The sequence below is a fragment of the Pinus tabuliformis genome, chromosome 3_1 (genome assembly GCF_031772625.1).
Source record: "Pinus tabuliformis cultivar Carrire ecotype Pingquan chromosome 3_1, CPIR1, whole genome shotgun sequence".
NCBI classification, from domain to species: Eukaryota; Viridiplantae; Streptophyta; class Pinopsida; order Pinales; family Pinaceae; genus Pinus; species Pinus tabuliformis.
Genome location: NC_142301.1, coordinates 519,958,249 through 519,979,410, shown reverse-complemented (window position 1 = coordinate 519,979,410; position 21,162 = coordinate 519,958,249). Strand labels below are relative to the sequence as shown.

At 38.3% G+C, this 21,162-nt stretch overlaps 1 protein-coding gene across 2 annotated transcripts in view; it reads left to right on the top strand.

The window, feature by feature from the left end:
* Positions 1-1,888: 1,888 nt before the first annotated feature.
* LOC149188112 (glutathione S-transferase L3-like) overlaps positions 1,889-21,162 on the top strand; it is a 49,406-nt gene continuing 30,132 nt past the window's right edge. For both annotated transcript variants that reach the window (XM_089411591.1, XM_089411592.1), the window contains exons 1-4: positions 1,889-2,045; positions 2,150-2,215; positions 2,337-2,397; positions 2,477-2,560. In XM_089411591.1, the coding sequence (XP_089267717.1) occupies positions 2,035-2,045; positions 2,150-2,215; positions 2,337-2,397; positions 2,477-2,560 (222 nt within the window). In that variant the 5' untranslated portion in view covers positions 1,889-2,034. The remainder of the gene's footprint in view (positions 2,046-2,149; positions 2,216-2,336; positions 2,398-2,476; positions 2,561-21,162) is intronic.

Below are 21,162 nucleotides of genomic sequence, written 5' to 3'. Positions count from 1 at the left end.
TACGTAGTGCACAAAACTTTGGTGTGGTGTAATGTTTTGCAAATATAGAAAGTTTGAGGAGATGTGATATTTTGCACAAAGAAAAACTTTGTGAAATATATTGCAAGGGAAGAAAACGTTATCCTTTGTGATATGTTTGTCAAGTTGAAACTTTTGCTTCATGTGGTCACTTGAAAGGAAAAAGATATTTGAAGGTTGTGATGTCAAGAATATGTTGCAATGCAACATGATATATTACAACAAAGGAAGTTGTAACCAAAGAATTTTTTTATCCTTATGGATCACAGAGAAAAAGCTTTTGTGTAGTGCAATGTGGCAGAGAGATATAAAGTTTGAGAAAGTGCCTTCACTTGCATAGAAAGAAACTTTGACGTGGTGTGATATGCCACGACAAAATATGTTTGGAAAGATGTGATATGCCGCAACCAAAGTCATTTTAGGTGCAATGTGCATTGTGTCGTGGCCAAATAAAGTTTTAATTGTGGTACAATGAAAACAAGCAAATTTTCTTGTGAATCATAGTTAAGCATACTTAACCATGGTCAAATATGGTCAACATAGTTAACCATTGTTAATCATAGTCAATTATGGTTAACTATGGTCAACTATCTACATCAATAGTCAACCATGGTCAAACATGACCAACCATAATCAATCATGTCCAAAGATTGTCAATCATAAGCAAACATGGTTAACCATGTTCAACCATAGTTAACTGTGGTCAAACGTGGTCAACTTTAATAAACCATGGTCAACCATAGTCAAATATGATCACCCATAGCCAACAATGATCACTCATAATTAACCATAATTCACCAAAGTCAACCAAAATCATTGTGACATAACTGTTAATTATCTTCACATTGCCACATAAAAATTGATAAAAATAACAATTCAATAAAATTAATTAAGATAAATAATTCAACGTAACATAATTATTAAATAACATCATAATCCAATATAACCTTTAATGGTTACATTAAAACACCATCCTTAATGAATATCACAATACATCAAAACTAATGAAAAATAATATAATAAATTAATCATTAAATAAAAATATTCTCATTTATAATATATCTCACTAAAATATCTTTTATAAATATGTCGCAATACGATAAAATTACGTCCATGATAAAGTCATGAATCATATCATATAATGTTTAACATTTTTAATTACATATTTTGCCATAGCCATTTTAAAAAATATAAAAACTACATCACAATATTCTCGATTTATTTCAACTTTTTCATAACTTTTTAGAAGCAATAAAATCCGTTGTCAAAAAGCACACTTAAGTCGAGATGGAGATGGGATTTTATAAGTTCATTAGATTTGAAAGTTACCTTATCCAATTCCATCCTAGTTCGATATGGTTATTTATCATTTTATTATTGAGTTAAGTTTTGAGAAGATGTGGTGGTTAGTATAATGATATAGCTATTTATCATTTTATTATTGTGTTAAGTTTCGAGAGGATGTAGTGGTTGGTATAATGGGATATAGTTATTTATCATTTTATTATTGTGTTAAGTTTTGAGAGGATGTAGTGATTGGTATAATGGGATGTTAGTTTAAATTTTTTTTACAATTTTTTTTTAGACGTTTTGACTATTACTAAGACATAAATTCTTAATATATTTGAATAAAAAACTATTTTATATACCTTTAAGTGTTATAATGGTAACCTCTGGTTTTAAATACAACGTGGAATAAGACTTAAGAAATAGACTTTCAATAAATAAATTTTCGTAATGATAAAACTAAAGAAACATCCTGCCTCACCTCTTACTAAATCATAAATTAAATTACTAGATATACTCTGTAGCTTGAACATTCGTTTAACGATTCACCCTGATATAAAAAAAATATCGGGCTAATACTGTTCGGTGGCACTTGTATATCCAGCCATTTGTGTGGGTGATTGAGAATGTGTATGGTTCGTATAAATTCTTCAACCGATAATGGTAGAGTAAGCTTTTGGTATTTGTTTTGCAGAAATAATTATATAGCAGCAATTCTACCAGATTAGCATGGCAGCACCGTAAGCAATCGCTGTTTGATCTTTACATAAATTTTTTCGTCTATCCAAGCTTGTGCCAGAATTTACCAAAATGTATTCTATGGCATCATGTTGTTTGATTGCAGCCATTCAATTCTCCCCGTTCTCAATTCTAAATCAGAGCCTCCGCCATTGTTTGATGGAACCCCGAGGTGTATATCTTAATTCTAATGATTTCTGCATTTTACTATTAGTTATCACATTCTACTGGAATACGAATTGTATGATAAGTTGATTAGGTATTCATTACTGAATTTGATTCGGATTTTACAGACTGTATGTCAGTTTGACATGCCCATATGCCCAGCGCGTTTGGATTGCCAGAAACTACAAGGTATTTATCTCGCTGATTCTCCTTCTCCTTGTTGGTAGGTTTTGTATTGCATTGATAGAGCTGTGAAAATAAAATGCAGGGCCTCGATCAGATCCAGATAGTTCCGATTGATTTGCAGGACAGACCTGCGTGGTACAAGCAGAAAGTTTATCCAGCTAACAAGGTAGACTCATATTCTTCTTATTTGTCTCAATATCCTTCTATATTTATCCTTAATTGCCTGTTTCAGGTGCATGTGACATACGCAGATGCCTCCCTAGGCTCTCTCGGTACCAGCAACAAACTTTTTTAATAGAGTGCTATGAGACTATCAACAACTTCATGACAGCAATAGCATTCAAAAACAACTGTATTATTTCGTAATTACATTATAAACAAATAAACATGGATGCACAGCAATTAAGGATTGCTCATCAGGGATTCACCCACAAGCATGGATGATCAAATGAGAACATCATCATTCTTATCCACATGGTTTATTAACGGGGCATGATTCGTACAATAACATTTGTGTTTGTATTTGTAGATTCACAGTGTTGTTCCTCGACATGTTCTTGGCTAGGAAACAATGCACTTTGGACATAAATAACCATATTTAAATCTTTAGACCAATGCCTTTTCAATATAAATATTTAAAACAATGCCTTTTGATTGGGCATCTTTATCCCACATTGTAGAAACATAAATTGATCGCATGGAAGAGACAGAAGGTCGCCGGGCACGCACAAGTATCTTCAAGCACCACTGCAAATGGAAGTCTTTGGTACTTAAAGAGTCTACAGAAATATTAGAAATACTAATGAAGGGTGGAGATATCTAACATTTCCTGATATGAAAATAAAATGTACTGAGCATTAGCAAATGAATCCAGCAGTTCAAGTTTGTTCCTAGGGCCTCTAGACCAGCTTCAGATATATTCAAAACATGAAAAAATCCATCTCGTAACACAAAATGGTAGTAAATATCAAGGACTACACTTTGCTCAGAATTCTTATAGTCATACTAATAACTTCATGCAAGTATTCATCTCACAGAATTCTTTAGTCATACTAATAACTTCATGCAAGTATTCATCTCACAAATGCAGAGTAATAATAAATATCAGAGATTGCATAGAAATATTTTGAATCCCATAGAAAGTTTGCAACCATAGAAGGAAATTTGTACCACAAACTTGCTTTCTAATAACTGTAAATACAAGAATGTCTGCCCAATAGGCTGCAACGATAAACAGAGAGAAAAGAGTTGTTAAAAGAAAAGAAAGAAATATACAAAAATTGATAAAAGAGATTCTGTAAAGAAAGTGACAAATCCATCAGGTAGGTACCTTGGTATTTAGAACATAAAATGGCCCACAAAGCTCCTAATAGAGATCCTTGCATTCAGTGCCAAAAATTCCAACCTGCGCAAAGTACCCAATGCTACCATTTTATCCTTCCTTGACTGCTGAGTTCCTGCCTCCTTTTGTGTAGCTGTATTCTCAAAATAGGATGGAAATGAAGTGGCTGGAGGTTCAGAAAATTAGATATACGGTTGAACTAACTCTCAAAATAGAAAAAACAATATTGTCTTCATGGGACAGCCGGAGTAGGTTTTGCTGCATAAAGTTTTGATGCCTCCTTCTCTCTAGAAAATGGGTTTATTCCTAGTAGCCCTGCTACCTCCACAAACTTTCACCAAGCAACGTATACACGCCTACAGCAGAATTGCCAACTAGTGTAGGTTCTAAGTTTGTTGGGCATGAGGCAATTCATCCTTCTTGTCAGAGAATGTGGACATCATATCAAGAAATTAATGATTTCTTCCCTTAGAGCAACAACATGTTCAGATCAACCCGAGGCAAAATTCCCAGTCCCTCAGTGTTATCACACAAACTTACATAAGCAATTTTTCCCAACAACTGTAGGCAAACCAACCTTTGTCACGGTTGGAGAGTTTCTTCATTCGGACCGCTGCTTTTCTAGTCTCAGGGGTTGTCCCTAGTGGATGTATGCTGCCAACTAATTGACAAATTTGCACGCTTCCAAGATGATTGCACACAAAATACTCCCTCTTGAGCTGTCCATAACAGTAAAAAGCGAGGGTGAGTTCAATAAATAATTTCAAGTGGTCAGGATAATATTTCAAAGACTTGTGTAACAATGAAATAAAATGGAAATGCATCGAGAAAAATGCGCCTCAAGTGAGAAAAACTCAAAAGTGTATAGTAGAACTACCTATCACTATAACAATTTTGTCATCAACAATCAAGGTTCAAAGAGGTAGTGGAAAACATAATAGTTTCAATCAAATATTGCACAAGAGACTGGCTGCATTATAGTGAGTCATCGATGAGAGGCTGCCGATGATTCCTTGCCTACAGTGAAGGCAATGGTCTGAGGTTTGCAGAGTGAAAGAATGAAGGGCTCCCTGCTGCTACCACACTGTCCAAAGAAAATGATATCCAACCTCGCTGCCTCCCTGCCAACTTGCATATAAAGGAAAAACCATCAACGAGATGAATTCACCCTAAATGCTTTTGGAGGAAAGCAAGAAAAACATGCCACTTTGGTCATTCTTTGCATGGCTGCCAACCGAGTTTTCTTGCTGCTTTGAAGCCTTTTCTTCCTGCTGTTTACTCACTGTTGGTTTTGGGAACATTATCTTGATTATTAATGGCAACAAAATTGTCAAGCATCATGCATGTCCACAGCAATGTCAACTTTTTCTGTTTCTAATCAAATTTGTTTCTTCATAATCTACTAGCTATCAACATGCTGTTTGATATAAAATTGAACTGCTGGTTGACGGATAAATTTGGACTGTTGTTGCTGTTTTTATTCTCCTAGTATTTTTGTTTCCACTGTCCAGCAGTCTTCACAGTCGACAAAGGCTACCACTAAGGTATTGGAACCAGATACCTACTTTTACAGCTTTAGTTAGTTTTATAGCTTTTCTTGCATACAAAAAACAAACTCTAAACCAAAGGCTAGGCTTTTAGCCTTTCAACTTTTGTGCCTTTGCCAACCATGTCTTAGGTGGTTGACTATGCTTTTCGCTCTACCAAATTTGATGTGAGGTTTTGCTTCACTCAACTTTCTTTCACCCACCCAAGACCTTGGACTATGCTGTCACTGTTTGCTTAGAACCACAATGTTCAACTTGTATCTGTTATACGTAGAAACTACTAAGTATTGTCTATAGACATGCCCAAAAAAGCAAAAAGCAAAAGGTGCGAAAGACTAACCTTGAAGAGATGGAGCATCGGTTTATCGTCAGAAAAAGTAAAAAGTAAAAAGCAAAAAAGTAGGCAAGACTAGTCATCTCATGTGTTGTTAAAGAAGTTTCATTCGAGTTGTCTTTTTACAAGGATCAAGGATATATAATCATCTAGACATGTGGGCTCTTGATCTCTGGATACTGGGGAAAAGAAAATTGCTTAAGATAGTAGTTTTTTTGGATCTAATGAAACTGACCTCGTCAGGCACCCTAAGTCACATCAGCGTCTGGATGCATCTAAAATGTGACCGTTGTGATGAAATCTTGCTGGATCTTAACCCTCTAGTTGCACACGTACTAATGGGGCTTAGCACTAAGAAAACATAAAGGTTAATTATTTGCACAATTTGTCCTTCTTCTCCATCTCATTGATTGGTAATTGGCAAATTGGCAACCTTTGCATGGGCTATGGTTTCATTTGTTTGCTGATAAATTACATCATTTGCAACAACCTCTATGTGGCAATTTCAATTACTCTGTTTGATGTGCTCTCATAGCATTGGATGCATCATGACTAGGTGTGTCAAATGAAATATATAGTCTATAACTATCATCCAGAGGCATACACACTCTATATGCTGCAATTCCCAATGTAATGCCTCAAAAGAACTACAATTCAGTTCATATACTCTCTTTGTCATCATCATTTTTGGGTATTCAAATTTGAATTTGCCTTTCTAAAACATGAGGTACGTTGTTACAGCATTCTACACAACAATCAGTTCTGTGTGTAATGGTTTAGTAACGTGCAGTGCAACCTTAACATGCTTGAACAGCTCATCAAAAATAGTCAATAGCAATGATATTTCTTAACCAATGGAAAATATGTTCAAGAGATGAAGATGGAAGACCAACGAATCCCCTTTGAGGGACTAATAAATATGAAGGTAAAGCTCCAAGGGCCCTCGTATGTCAAGTATCCATGTGAATATGACTATGATTCCCTCACTGCATTCTTCCACAAATACATACCTCCCATGTAGCTCCCAATGGTCATTGCAATAACATGTTTTGCATCCTCAAAAAGTTCAACATCTATTTCATCCTTGAAGTTGAGGAAAAATCCTGAGAGCCATTGGTCTAGGCTTGTCCCAAAGGAGGAAAAGGGCTTACTCAAACTTGAATGCTCTCCTATATGCCATGCTACTAAGGTGTTATTGCAAACTATGACTCCACCATGTACAATGGCTGATTTAGATTCTACTTCAGGGCCCAAGTGAGAAATTGGCAACAAAGAACAAGCAAGAATCACAGTCATCACTTATGCCTTGCTTACTTTTTTGGCAGTCTGTAAAAGGAAGAATTCTTTAATAGACTTGTATTATTAAGAGACTCAAGCCAACTTGTGTATATTTCAAGGAAATACAAATTAATATCTATAATGGTTTGAGCATGCCTACTATATAGATGACTTATTGCATGGAAGCTCAACTTTTACGAGGGTCACATCTTGTGTTGCTTCTAAAGTGACTTCATCTTCAAGCGTTTGAATCATACTCATTTGTAAATCAACCCATGATGCAAAATTAACATGACTTCATGAAATGATTATTACTTGGATATGTTTATCACTTTTAGCTGTAGTATCCAACAATTTAGGACATATTTCATCTATCCCAGCATCCCAAACCAGCATTGGCATTGTCGGTGAAGTTCTTTTTTAAAAGATCTAATGCCTTATTGCATGAGTACTCTTGAGTCTTTCATAACATTTGCATTGTAATGCTCCTTATTTGCATTATGATATAACAATAGTTTGCACAAGAATGCTTCCTAGGTTTGCAGGGTTAAAAGGAGAGATCAATCCAAGAACTTCATCCTTCTTTAGACATACAGGATCATAGTTGTCATTAGTTGTAGTCAAAGGTAGTTTCTCCAGAGTCCAAATACGTCCATAACCCTCTTCTGCAGAGTGGAGCTTCCATCTGAACATCCAATGCATGATAGTTAGACCCATTGAGGCAGGAAAAATGCCACTTTCCATCCATATGTCATAATACTAGTGCAAATAAGAAACAGCTTGTGGCTGTATTACAGGGAAAAAGAACGTGCTGCCCTTAAGGAGGGATTGAAATTGCAAAAAACTTCCTAAAGTTCACCAAAATCCCAAGAAAATTGGCAAGTAGGGGTGCTTTGGTGAACATAAGGGTGAAAAACTCTTAAAAAAACTGATTTCTGTCCAAAAAAAGGTGCTTTAAAAGCCCTAATTTCAGTTCTGTGCAACCCTGCAACAGAGATGAAACCCTAATTTCAGATCTGACAAATTAAAGAGTGCTGGATAGAGGTAGAAATTCCACACTAGCTCTGGAACCATGTTAGAAATCATGAGGTAGAGGATCTACATTGATTTATTTGTCAAGGCCTTATCCAATAAACAAGCTCAAAATTGCAGTATCATAAAAGGACTTCAAGAGAGTACAACATGAGTGAATTGATGTAGTTTCTTGTTACCCACCAAAAAGTGTGTAACCCCTAGGAGAAAAATTTTCTCCTCCTTGGACAGCCAGCTAGCTAGCAGCCCTATATGATCAATACATTACATGATGCTAGGATCCTCCACTTCTTGCTCCAGTTAGATTTCTCTCTTCCATCCAACATTCCTTCTTTGAAGGAAGGTGGGTCATCCATTGACAAGTACTTCAATCATTTTGCAATCATTTGCTTTCACTTAATGTTATGGGCATACTAATACGAATCAAGGGGAAAACTAGATGATTAACTAATCTTGACTGTATTCTTGTTCCCTCACTTCACTTGGGAGGTTAGTCCTTAACTCTAGTCTAGTGGGACTTCATTCGAGGTCTTGGGGTTGTAGGAAGGGCACTAGGAGGGAGGCTTTGAATAAAATAACATGTTCAAGATATTCCATACTTACCACTCTCCATTTTTCCCTTATTCATCTCCATTCTTCGAGATGGTGGTCATTGGTCATTGGGATTGGCACCTTTTTTAACCCTCATCCTTAAGTCTAGGCCCAAAAAACTTCGCCCTGGAGGTTGATGTAGCTAAAAGAAAGGAAAAAGCATAAGAAATCCACACCAAAAGAAAAAGATAAAATGTAAAAAGATGGTTGGGACATTTAGTTAGCGCGTGGGCAAAATCCTATAATGAGATCTACCTCCCTCATTAGCCATCACCCAGTTCCTCAAGCACATGGTGCATTTATAAAAGGAACTTTTGTATTGTCTCGACCTTGATGAGTGATAAGCTAACTCATCCTTAAGGGGTAACAATGAAAAATATCAAAAGCAAGCTTGGGCTTTTGAGCTATGCACCCAAATGAAAGCAAATAATAAATAAGTAAAAGGCACGCCAGATTGGTGGAAAAGCCAGGTAGAGTAAAGGGGTAACTCATGCCTCCACAATTGCTCCCTCCTTACATCTAATACACTTAGGATGTTGGATGTCCATTAGTTTGTTGCATGGCTATGGCACTTCGCCCTAAAGTCCTTCCCACCCCACAACCACTATTTTCATGCACACCTATGAATTGATGGGATAAATTGGAACATGTCACTTCCCCTTGGGGGTTGGAAACACCTAATAGGGTTATCCATCTAACCATCCTTAACATAATGAGGTAACCTGTTTACGGGACTTCATCTAGTTAGACATTTGAAGGTGATCTTTTTGTGAAGTATTATTGTGTCCCTTGTTGAAAATCTGGTGTTGCAATGACTAGAGTAGTTTTTCACAATTGATAACTACTTCTTTTGATATAAATTGTTCCCTCTTTATACTTTAGTCAACAAGCAGCTTTACATGAAAAACTTCAACTGTTCTTCAACAAGAGCAGTAAATTACTAAATAGCTATCATAATAGACAATGAACACAAGACAATAAACAAGAGACAAGAGACACCAGGATTAGGCTCACGGCCAGGGTAAAACCCACACTAGGAAAACCCAAAAATATTTCCTTATGAGAGAGATTTTGTCTATCAATAGTACGTTAGAGTGTTCCAACAAAACCAAAATAGTCAACAATGAGTTATCCAATCAAAGTCTGCTCAAAGAAAGAGAGAATTTCCACTTTTGTTCAATGAGTAAGCTTTGCACAAGGAGGCTGAAATATAGGCTTGTAGTCACTGTGATAGGAGGCCGAAGTTCTCACTATATTTACCACAGATGAAACCAACATACTGATCACAAATTCGGCCCAAAATCTCTTGATCAACTTCAGAAATAAATCACATCAAAGAGAGTGAGCTTCTATGTAGTATTCAGCCCTCTTCAAAGGGATTCTTAGTCATTCCAGTTTCTTCACATAAATATCAACAATCAGTTCATCATCAGAAATGTAGCCACGGTAGATCTCAATTTTTTCAGCAAATAACAACATTCAGTTGTTCATCTAGCTTTAGTCGGGGCTTCTATTAGAAGCAAACATTAGAAACTATCAACGGACAATAATAGCTTTCAATAGTGGCTTCTCATAGAAGCAATCATTGGTAACCTCATATGTGAATATCAATATCCATAGTCGAATCCAACAAATAATAAATGGCTTCTCTCAGAAGCAGGTACCAACAAACCATAAATGAATCTAGCAAATAATAAGTGGCTTCTCACAAAAGTAGGCATCAACAACCATAGTAGAATCCAACAAATAACAATAGACTTTAGTGGAAATAAACATCATCAGATAAATGAACGAATCAATTAGAGAATCAATCAAGTCATAATCAGAGTCTTGCAGCTTCTTCAAATCATTCATTAGGAATATGCCGATGGACCTATGGTCCATTGTGCCAAGGATATCACCAGGTTCATGCCTCAAAAGAAGCTCCCTCTTACACAAAAACCCTCTTCATAGAAATGTGCTTGATCTTGTTTTCTCCCTCTGAGTTCAGAGCCTATCACAAGTCCTTTTGTCACATTGTTCTTCCATCATTTTGAATGGTTTCCATACCTTGGAAGTCTTCATTATATACCTACAATCCTCACTAGGAGGCTATGGAAGAACAAGAACAACGAAGCAAGGCAAAAGATTCATAATGAAATAATCAATAGAAACAATCAAGATAATACTTATCTCTTGAGAGTGTGTCAGCTCCCACTTGATCTTAGCCTTCTCAAATCAAGTCAATCTCATCACATCAAGGAGTCCATAGTATCATCAAAGAGTTGACATTGTTAATTTTCACGCTGCTCTATGTTGTTTCAATTACTTTTAGCCCAATTCAATTCTTCAACTAGCAATATTTTCAATATCAATTAATATTTCCAATCATCAACAGTAATTGAAGAAAGAATAGTAAATGCAATGACAGAGGAGACGATCAACACATCAACAAGGGACACCATCTTTGGTCAAAGACCAGGGAAAAATTCCACAAGGGGGAAAAACCTTTGAAAATTCTTCTTCTATTAGATTGTCATAAAATGTTCAACAGAGTACAATGAGCCCAATACAAAATCATCCAACAAAATTAACCCAACAACATTCAGAAATATGTTCCCAACATCAATATATATCAAAGACAACTTTTCCTATCTGCGGTCAATTGCAGTCATGTCAAAATTTATCCCTAGAGCCCAACCGCACGGAGGAAGAGTTGTGCATGCGGTTGAGACCTTCCAACCGCACCCTTGAGCCTGCTAGCCTACAATTATAGCCGAAAATTGCCTTTGATGAGCCTGTGGTTGGAAACCAAAACCCTAGAACACATGCGAGCTTCGAACCCTATATTTTCAGACCTGTGCGAACCTCTTTCCTCGACCTAGCCTTAGACCTGTGCGAACCAATCAATGAAGAAGAGAATAAGATGATGCTTGGTGATGTCCAAATGAGCTTGAGGTCACTTGTATTTATAGGCTTCCAAGGGTGACCTATAACCTGTTAGGGCCGACATATCCAAATGTGCATGTGGGCTTTTCTTCATAAGTACACTTTCCCTTGTCCAAATTGAGTGCTTCAATAGTCAAAATTGGTCCTCTCGAAAAGAGGAATCTAGTCCCATGGTTGGAATTTGTCATTGAGCTACCAAATTAACACTCCCTCTCAGCTAGGGAGAAATTCCAATTGCATCATGTCATGTGTATCTTATCGTCATATCATGTCCCATCTCTGCTCAACTCTATCTGCTGAAACATTCTCAAATCTAAAGAAGAATCGGGGAGCATTAGCTACCACCCTCTATAATGTCGAAGAGCACATCTCAATCTGAAAACAATATCAGGGAGCACATCTCAACCTGAATATACATCTGAGAGCACATCTCAACCTGGAATCTCATGGGGGAGCAAAACATCTTCAACCCCATATTGAGCAATAGGTGATATAGGGGAGCACATATCAACCCATCCTATTTCCCACTGATCTTCCCAACAATGACCCTCAAGATTCATGTGGTAGAACACCTGCATCATAATCAGCTTGGGTTGTACACCCCCAAGTACACTCTCAACTTATTGGCCAAACGGGGAGTGGTAATCCCAACAAGCCCAACTTATGGGTATGATTCCAACTGGGGTATACTCTACAAAGACCAATATAGGGGAGCAACATCTCCAACCCTATGGGTAACAAATAGGGGAGCAACATCTACGACCCTATTGTCCAAAGATCCCTCAACCCCAGGAGCCCTCCATCTCAATTCCTCACCTTGGGAGCTCAGACAAGGGGGAAGAGTCGGCTCAGTGTTCTCGATCAGTGATGCCCCTTATCAGGAGGGGTCACATCCATCAGTCCAAGTTGCTCTCTTAATACCAAGAACTTCCGTTTCGGTAAAGCCTTGGAGAGAATATTTTCAATCTACTCATTTGTCGATATATGATGGAGTCTAAGAGCTCCTCTCTGCACCATGTCTCAAATGAAATGATATGCTTGGACTTGTCATGAAATATGGGATTCTCTGCCAGACAGATCCCACTCTTGTTGTCGCAATATATCATTGTAGTGTCTAGTACCTGCTCAAATAGCTCTCCAAAGAGCTTCCTCAACCAAACTGCTTCGCAGCTAGCCATGATAGCTGCAACGTACTCTACCTCGATGGTACTCAATTCTACGAACTTCTGCTTCCTGCTTGTCCAAGATATCATGGCAAATCCAAAGCTAAAAAAACATCCAGACATACTCTTCCTGTCGACAATGTTTCCTTCCCAATCAACATTGTTATATCCATGAAGTCGAACATCTCCAGCAGTATATCTTAGATCAAGGGTGATCGTCCCATGCAAATATCTCAAAATGTGTTTAACAACATTCCAATGTACATGGAGAGGCTCGGTCATGAATTGACTAAATGTATTCACTACATAGCATATGTTTGGACGAGTATTCACTAAGAACATCAAATCCTCAATCAACTATCTATACTCGGATGGATTCGCCAAATCAGGTCCTGCAGCTTCTCCACATAACTTATTGAAATTCATTTCCATCAGTGTGGGCAAGGACTTGCATTTTATCATTCCAAATCTCTCCAACAACTTCATGACATATTTTCCTTGTGAAAGGAAAATATCACTAGACCTTTGCCACACCTCAAGACCTAGAAAGTAGTGCATGAGTCCAAGGTCCTTCATCTCAAATTCAGAGGCTAACTCCCTCTTACACTCGATCATCAAGGGATCACTACCTGTCAAGAATAGATTGTCAACATATAAAACCAAAATCAACGACATACCTTGGACTACCTTGAAGTAGAGGTTGGGATCGACATTGCTTCTTGTGAATCCCAGCTTCACCAAATAACTATCTATGCAAGCGTACCATGCTCTGGGGGCTTGCTTCAAACCATACAATGCCTTCTTCAACCTACAAACATGTGTCTTTTGATCCTCTACTTCAAATCCCTGTGGCTGCTCAACGTACACTTCTTCCTGTAACATGCCATGGAGGAATGTTGTCTTTACGTCCATCTGATGTAGGGTCCATCCTTGACTTGTGACAAGAGAAACTATTGAACGAATGGTTGTATATTGAGCCACAGGTGCAAATATGTCATCATAATCTTCTCCCTCTTTCTGGGAGAATCCTTGGGCTGCAAACCTTGCTTTATATTTCTCAATCCTACCATCAACTCCATGTTTGATCTTGAATAGCCACTTTGAAGTCACCATGGATTCCCCCTTCGGTATCGGCACAACATCCCATACATCATTCTTCATAGTTGATTCATTTTCTTCAAATGTAGCATCCTTCCAAACTTGTTCTTTCACGACTTCTTTAAAGGTGGGAGGTTCGGCTTGAATCATAGTGCTCATGGCTGCAACATATCCTTGGTACCTACATGGCTTCTTTCTTTCTCTAAATTATCTTTGAATGGGAACTCATCTCTCATCATCTTGTAATGTGTCACAAAGCCAAAGTGGCCTCTTCCTGGCAGGAGGATCACTTGGAGGAGGATCTAAGGGATCCATGGGCTCCATGGGATCATCAACAATATTTGTCTCGGATTCAGGCACGGAGGGACCATCTAAAATATCCATATCATCATTCTTCTTCTCAGGAGGAGGAGGCGAAGGAAGGTCCCTTGCTTTCCCAAGGGAAACATCTTCATCGAACGTTACATCCCTGCTAATTTCAACCTTCCTTTGACCAGGAATATATATTCTAAAATCTTTAGAATTTTCATAATATCCAACAAACATACCTTTTCTTCCCGTGGCTTCCAGCTTGTTTCTTTTGTCCTTTGGCACATGGAAATATACGAGACAACCAAAGATACAGAGATGGCCAACATCGGGCTTGACACTTGTGAACACTTCTTCGGGGGTCTTGTTGTCCAATGCTTGATGAGGCACCCTATTTTGAACATATACAACAGCATTCGTTGCTTCTCCCCAAAGGAACTTTGACAACTTTTGATCATGGAGCATGGCACGAGTGACTTCTACAATAGACTTGTTCTTTCTTTCAGCTACTCCATTTTGTTCAGGAGTATAGGGCACAATCATCTCTTTCTTGATACCTTCCTTCTTGCAAAAATCTATGAACTCATTCGAAATGTACTCGCCACCATTGTTGGACCTAAAGATCTTAATTTTCTTCCTTGTTTGATTTTCGACCAAAGATTTGAACTCCTTGAACATTTCGAAGGCTTCATCCTTGTGCTTCAAATAATATATCCATGTCTTTCTTGAAAAGTCATCAATGAAGGTGATGTAGTAGAGATGGCCACCAATAGAATGTATGGTCATCAGACCACATAAGTCGAAATGAATGAGATGGAGGATGTCATTTGTCTTTTTCTTTAAGAGGGGAATGGTCCCATTGTCTTCTTTCTATTAGCACAACCTGGACATACTCCATCATGTTGTGCTTGAACATTGGGAATACCAGAAACCAGTTTCTTCAATTTCGGAAGAGCATCATAATGTAAATGGGCCAATATTCGGTGCCATAGCTCGCTTAGATGATTAATATCATGGACCAATGCTAGAAGACGTCTTCCAGTAATCTTGTAGAGTCCTTCAATCTCAATCCTAATGTGAATGCATCTCTCATGGGTGATCCAACAGCCAAATAAGAACCTTTCCCATGATGAAGGAAACCATCATCCCTTTGTCTTCCAAAGCAGATATTGATACCAAATTCTTCTTCAATCCTGGCACATACATCACATCATGTAGCACAACAGATTCCCCAAACTCCAAATGGAATTTGACAGACCCAAAGCCTTTAACGGGATGAGTGGAGTTGTCTCCAAGAATAATTTTCAAATTTGACTCCCTCTCTACCAAATTAGAGAGAACTTCCTTATACCCAGAGAAATGATGAGTGGCCCCACTATCAACCAACCAACTATCCCACAAATCCGAAGGAGAGGAACTAGTAAGGGCAGAAATAAGAATATATTCAGATTGATTGCCAACATTACTTTCATACCTAGAGTATCTTGACTTCTTTTGAGGATGACGATCTTCTTCATGGTCACTTGGAGCATCTATTGTTCTTTCTCTTCCATCTCTTCCATTGCGATCATTCCTTTGGTCATCTCTTCTTCAACCATTAAACCTGTTTTTGTTGCTTCTAGTGTTGTAGCGTGGACCATTGTTCTTCTCAGGGCAATCTCGAGCATAATGACCCTTTTTGTGACAATTGTAGCATTCAATGTGAGATGATGTTCTATCATTCCTTCTTTTTGTATTTCAAGGTGGAGGCTTTCTTGAATTTGATGGACCTCCTTTTCCTTTCTTCTTCTTCTTGTCATGAGTGATGAATGCAGCAGGCTCTCCTTCTTCATGCTTTTGAATCCTTCCTCTTGATATCATCCTTGATTCTTCTTGAGTGAGATTTCCAACAATTTCATCAAATGACAGGAAGGCATTGTTGTTGCTTATGGTAGTAATGAAGGTTTCCCAAATGGGAGGGAGACCTCTAAGAGTTACAATCACCAATTCCTTGTCGAACACAGTTTCTCCAACTCTTTTCAATTGATCTTTAATACGAGATATCCTCATAATGTAGGATTGCATAGACTCCCCTTTGTTCATATTCATGTCTTTGAGTTGATCTTTCAAGGAGATGATTTCATTCAAATTGTTGACTTCATACATGCCAACTATCTTATCATACATGTCCTTAGACTTTCTCAAATTTCCAACATATGCAAGTAGACTATCTTGTAAACCATCAGCTATAATTTGCTTTGCTTTTAACTCACCTTTCTTGTGCTTGTTCTTGGCAGCAGCAGAAGCATTCTCCGGAGGCTCAGGTACTTTTCCTTGAATGTATTCCAAAACATCATTGTTATCAATGATGATCTCCAACTTGATCTTCCATGCAACAAAGTTAGATGAGTCACCCAACTTCTCATGTTCCTTGAAGAAAGAGGAAGACATCTTGACTTGATTAGATAGGCTCCTTCAAATTTCCAAAGATGATTGCTTCAATGCTTGTCTCCTTTTGGGCTTGTCCTTCACCTTAACTTTGATACCATGTTAATTTTCACATTGCTCTATGTTATTTCAATTAATTTTAGCCCAATTCAATTCTTCAGCTAGCAATCTTTTCAATAGCAATTAATATTTCCAATCATCAACAGTAATTGAAGATAGAACAATAAATGCAATGACAAAGGAGACGATCAACGCATCAACGAGAGACACCATATTTGTGTGAAAATTCCTAATCCTCAAGGAAACCCTACTGCAGCAAATCTGAATCTACTTCACCTACTTGATTTTATTATACATTATCAAGTTATTCTCTAAATATTGAAGAAAATTACTTATGCAACCTACACCAACTTAATTTGACTTACATGAAACAAGGAAACTGAGCAAAGAAAAAGATACGTAGGACACAATTATTTTTGGACAAAATAGTCCCCGGAAAAACCGAACACGGGAAAATTGGTGCAGCAACTCTGAGGGTTTTCTATTATTAAGCAGTAATTCTGAATACAAATGTTGGTTGCCCTCCCGACAAACCAATGACAGAAAAATACAATGGCGGAAAAACTGAGTCAGTTTTACCTCACTTCAACCGGCAGATTCTGGTTGATCTGGCAGCAAAACTGGCTAACCTCGACTACTTTTGCGCTGGCCTTGCGTCAGCCTTTCAGGCTTTGCGTGAGCCCTGTGCTGCCTCTTCTTCCCACTGCGTCAGCTTTCCCTGCTGTTCCGGCAGTTGCTTGACTGTTCCGGCTTTCTGTGTGAGGGCAGCCTCACTTCTGCACTGGCCCTTCTGGCTCTGCGTCAAGATTGCGTGGGCCCAGACTGGCCTAACTTCAGTCCCTCTAGGTGTTGTGCTACCTCGACTAGTGGCTCTTCGCCTCTCTACCCAGTATTCCCGAACTATCCCTGCCCCTCTGTTGCAAAATGATCACCTAATTTGAATTTCTTAGCTTCCTAGCCCCAGAAATCGAACTCTAGATCAATTCGTTCTCTCCATGTGTGTTTCTAAATAAACCCCAAGCCTTCTTCTTATACTTTTCTCGTTGAGACTTCAACGGCCGAGATTAAGTCTCTAATCAACGACTAAGATTAAAACTTGACTTGATCCGCCTTCTAGATCATTCTCACCCATATTTTGATTAATACCCATTAATATTTTAATTTTCCTAAGTTTAGACTAAGGAATCCCATTAAAATTGTTAATTATTTTAATAAAATACAATCCAGTTGGAATTTCACCAAACGGTTTCTGGGTTCTTTAGAACTCATGTGCCTTAGCCTCTCCACCAATTTTCATGGCTAGAGCACATCCGATGCTACCAAAAACTAACACTCCCTCTTAGCGAGGAAAGTGCTCTAGCAACAATGTCCAACTACATGTTGCTCTGTCTCTGAAGCACCTCCTTTCCGCACTGTTTCTGCCACTAGCACTGTTCTACTGCTGCAACTGTACTACTACCCATGACACTACCACTGTTACTGCTGCATCTGTACTACAACTCCCTCTCAAATGTTGCATCTGCTATGCTGCTAGCACTGCCACTGCTAACACTGTATCCATACTGCAACTCAGTTGCTGAGAGAAGCAACTAAAAAACATCCAAAATTACTAAACTTAATTGTGTTCAGCATAATACCATGAATGTTGGAATCTAAGTGCTACTAGTCTCTGACCCTCTGAATCTTCTACGTTGCTACTGATTTCTGTACTATGCCATTTGCACTGTTGCCAACCTTGCTCTGCGTTGATCAGTCTTTGGTCTCAGGCTACTGCATCTATCCTCCAAACAACCCACTACATCATTTGACACTAAGTCCATCTCACTATTGGTGAATCTTGGGCTCCTATAGCAAGGATTTGGTCTAAGAGGTGGACTCCTCAATGATCCTTCCCACGTGTAGTCCTCGACTACAACTCAATATTGACCCATTTCTCTCCTGGGGATGCGTGGGCACTCATGGCAAACTCATCTTCGTCAGTAAATGCTGGAGCAGCCTTAGGATCATGTTTCTCATCTTTATCCTTTTGCTTCAAAGGACACTGGGATGCAAAGTGGCCCATCTTGCCACATCTAAAACATTTCACCTTCGAAATGTCCTTCTTTCGCTTCTACTTCTACTGTTCCTTTCATGCTAGAGTTGTGTTCTCCTCCTCCTCCTTTGTCTTTGTGCCACTCCCACTGCTGCCATTGAGGTTGACCTTTACCAGGTCCCTCCTTAATTCCTCCTGTTGAAGGGCTTCCCACATCTCCTCCCATGAAGGTAGTCTTTCCTTGCCCAATATACTTTGGACGAAGACTTGCCATTCATCCGAGACTCCATTCAGGGCCATCCTTACCATCGTGGTAGATTGAGGAGTAGATCCCACTGCAGCAAGCTAGTCTCTAATGTCCTGAAGACATTGAAGATAGGAGTTAACTCCTCCCTTCTGCATCAATGTCCACTGCAACTTTTGTTCTAGGTACATTTTCCGCTATTCGGAAGAACCTTCATACAGTGAGGACAAAGCTTTCCACATCTCTTGGGTTGTATCTTTGCCCTGTAAGTGTGAGACCACATGATCTCGAACTCCATCGAGTATGAACCTCTTCGCCTTCCCCTGCTTGGCCTTGTACTTCTTCTTCTGATCATTATCAGCAGGAACAACCACAACACTCTTGATGTAGGTGTTGGGTCCCTATAATACTAGTGATTACCCCATTACTATTGTAGTTATACCCCTTATTTATATTGTTGTGCCCCTATTACCCCCATATTGTTATTTCTGTGCCCCATAGAATCCCTCTATTGTTATTTTTGTGGCTTTATATTATTATTGTTAGGTCGGCTGGATTATATTGTGACTCCTTAGACTCCTATATATAGAAAGGAGGTTTTGTCATTTGAATCATCAAGAATTGTTCATTTATGTAATGTAAAGGAGGTTTCCCCCTCGAAGAGGCTGAATTCTAAGGCGTTGATCTATCTTTTCTATCTTTTCTTGAGCTGGTTTCATAACATTTGGTATCAGAGCTTTGGATTCTAGGGTTTCGCTGCTCCAAACAGGTCATCGTGGCATTTTTGCTATAACTTTTTTTCTGTGACGTTTCAGAAGTCGCAAAAAAAAACCCATTTGAGAAGAAATCGCGCTGAACCTTGGGTCTGAATTTCAGAGCTTTTCGCGCGATATTTTCGGAGATATGATCTGAGGAAGTTGGTCTTTTTGCAGACTCCTGAATTACATTCAAAACAGGTGACCTGGGGAAAATCGTCATAACTTTCTCTCTGGGAATCAGATTGAAATTTCGTAAGAAGGTACAGAAAGAGGACGGACTGTAGTTTCTTGTATATCTTTTTCAGAACCAAAGGTCGAAAATTGTACACGTGGCACTTCATACAAGTTCGCTCTACTGAAAGGTCTATAATCAAGTCACTTGGGAGATTGTGCATAACTCTTTCTTGGAGAATCCAATTTGGATCAGACTTGTGGCATTGGAAAGAGGACACAGAGAGCTACTACAGGTCACAAATTCAGAACTAGATGATTGGAAAATACAGAGATACATCAGAGGCAATATCGAGCTCCTACAAAGTGAAAAAAGGTGTGTAGATTTTTTTAAATTTTTGCTTAAGCTTGGTTTGAAAATTTATTTTGAAGGAATTCAAAGGGCATAGTAGAGCATTATTATCGGTAACTGATGCCCCGAGGAAAGAAAATGCAAACACCTAGTAAGGAACCTGAAAGCTCTAGCATGACTCATGAAGAAGAGGAAGAAATGCTACATGATATATCAAAATTACAAGAACAAGTGCAACAAATGTCACGCTCACAAAAGTTAACAGATGCTAAGATAAATGGCGTGGAAGCTAAGATGGACAATTTGAAGATAGATTTGAACACAAATTTGAAGACAGGCATGGCAGATTTGAAGACAGATTTGACAAATTTTCTACAAGAAATACTTACTAATGGTGAAAAGGTAGTAAAGGAAACTCATGATGAGAACAAAAGAAATGTTAATCATGATTCCATAGACGCTAATGTTGGATCGAAGAATCACCATATTCCAAAAATCGATATGAGGAAGTTTGATGGCAAGGATCCCGCCACATGGATATTACAGATGGAGCAATTCTTCGATCTCAATAATGTGCAAAACACACAAAAGGTACGTATGGCAACTGTATATTTGGAACCAAATCAGTTTGTATGGTATCAATGGCTTTGTTCTCGTAAACAATTTATCACTTGGGCAATTTTTACGGAAGAATTGATAGCACATTATGAGGATACAAAAAGCAACACTTTTTTTAGCCAATTGATAAGTCTCAAACAAAAGGGTTCAATAATGGAGCACATTGAGGAGTTCCAAAAATTGAACATAAGGGTAAAAGATATTCCAGAGGAGCATAGGATTGATGTGTTCATAGGGTCTTTAAAGGATAATATCCAACATGATGTTCGCCTTTGGGAACCTGATTCATTAGAGAAGGCATTCAGGTTAGCAAGAAAAATGGAAAGCAAAATTATGGCAACTAGGAAGCATACCACTCACAACTATAAAGACGGAAGTGTTGTTGCCCCTAGTCTTCCACAACCTACAAGGTTGACACCACAACAATTGGAAAAAAAAGAGCAAAAGGGCTTTGTTACAATTGTGATAGCAAATACACAAAAGG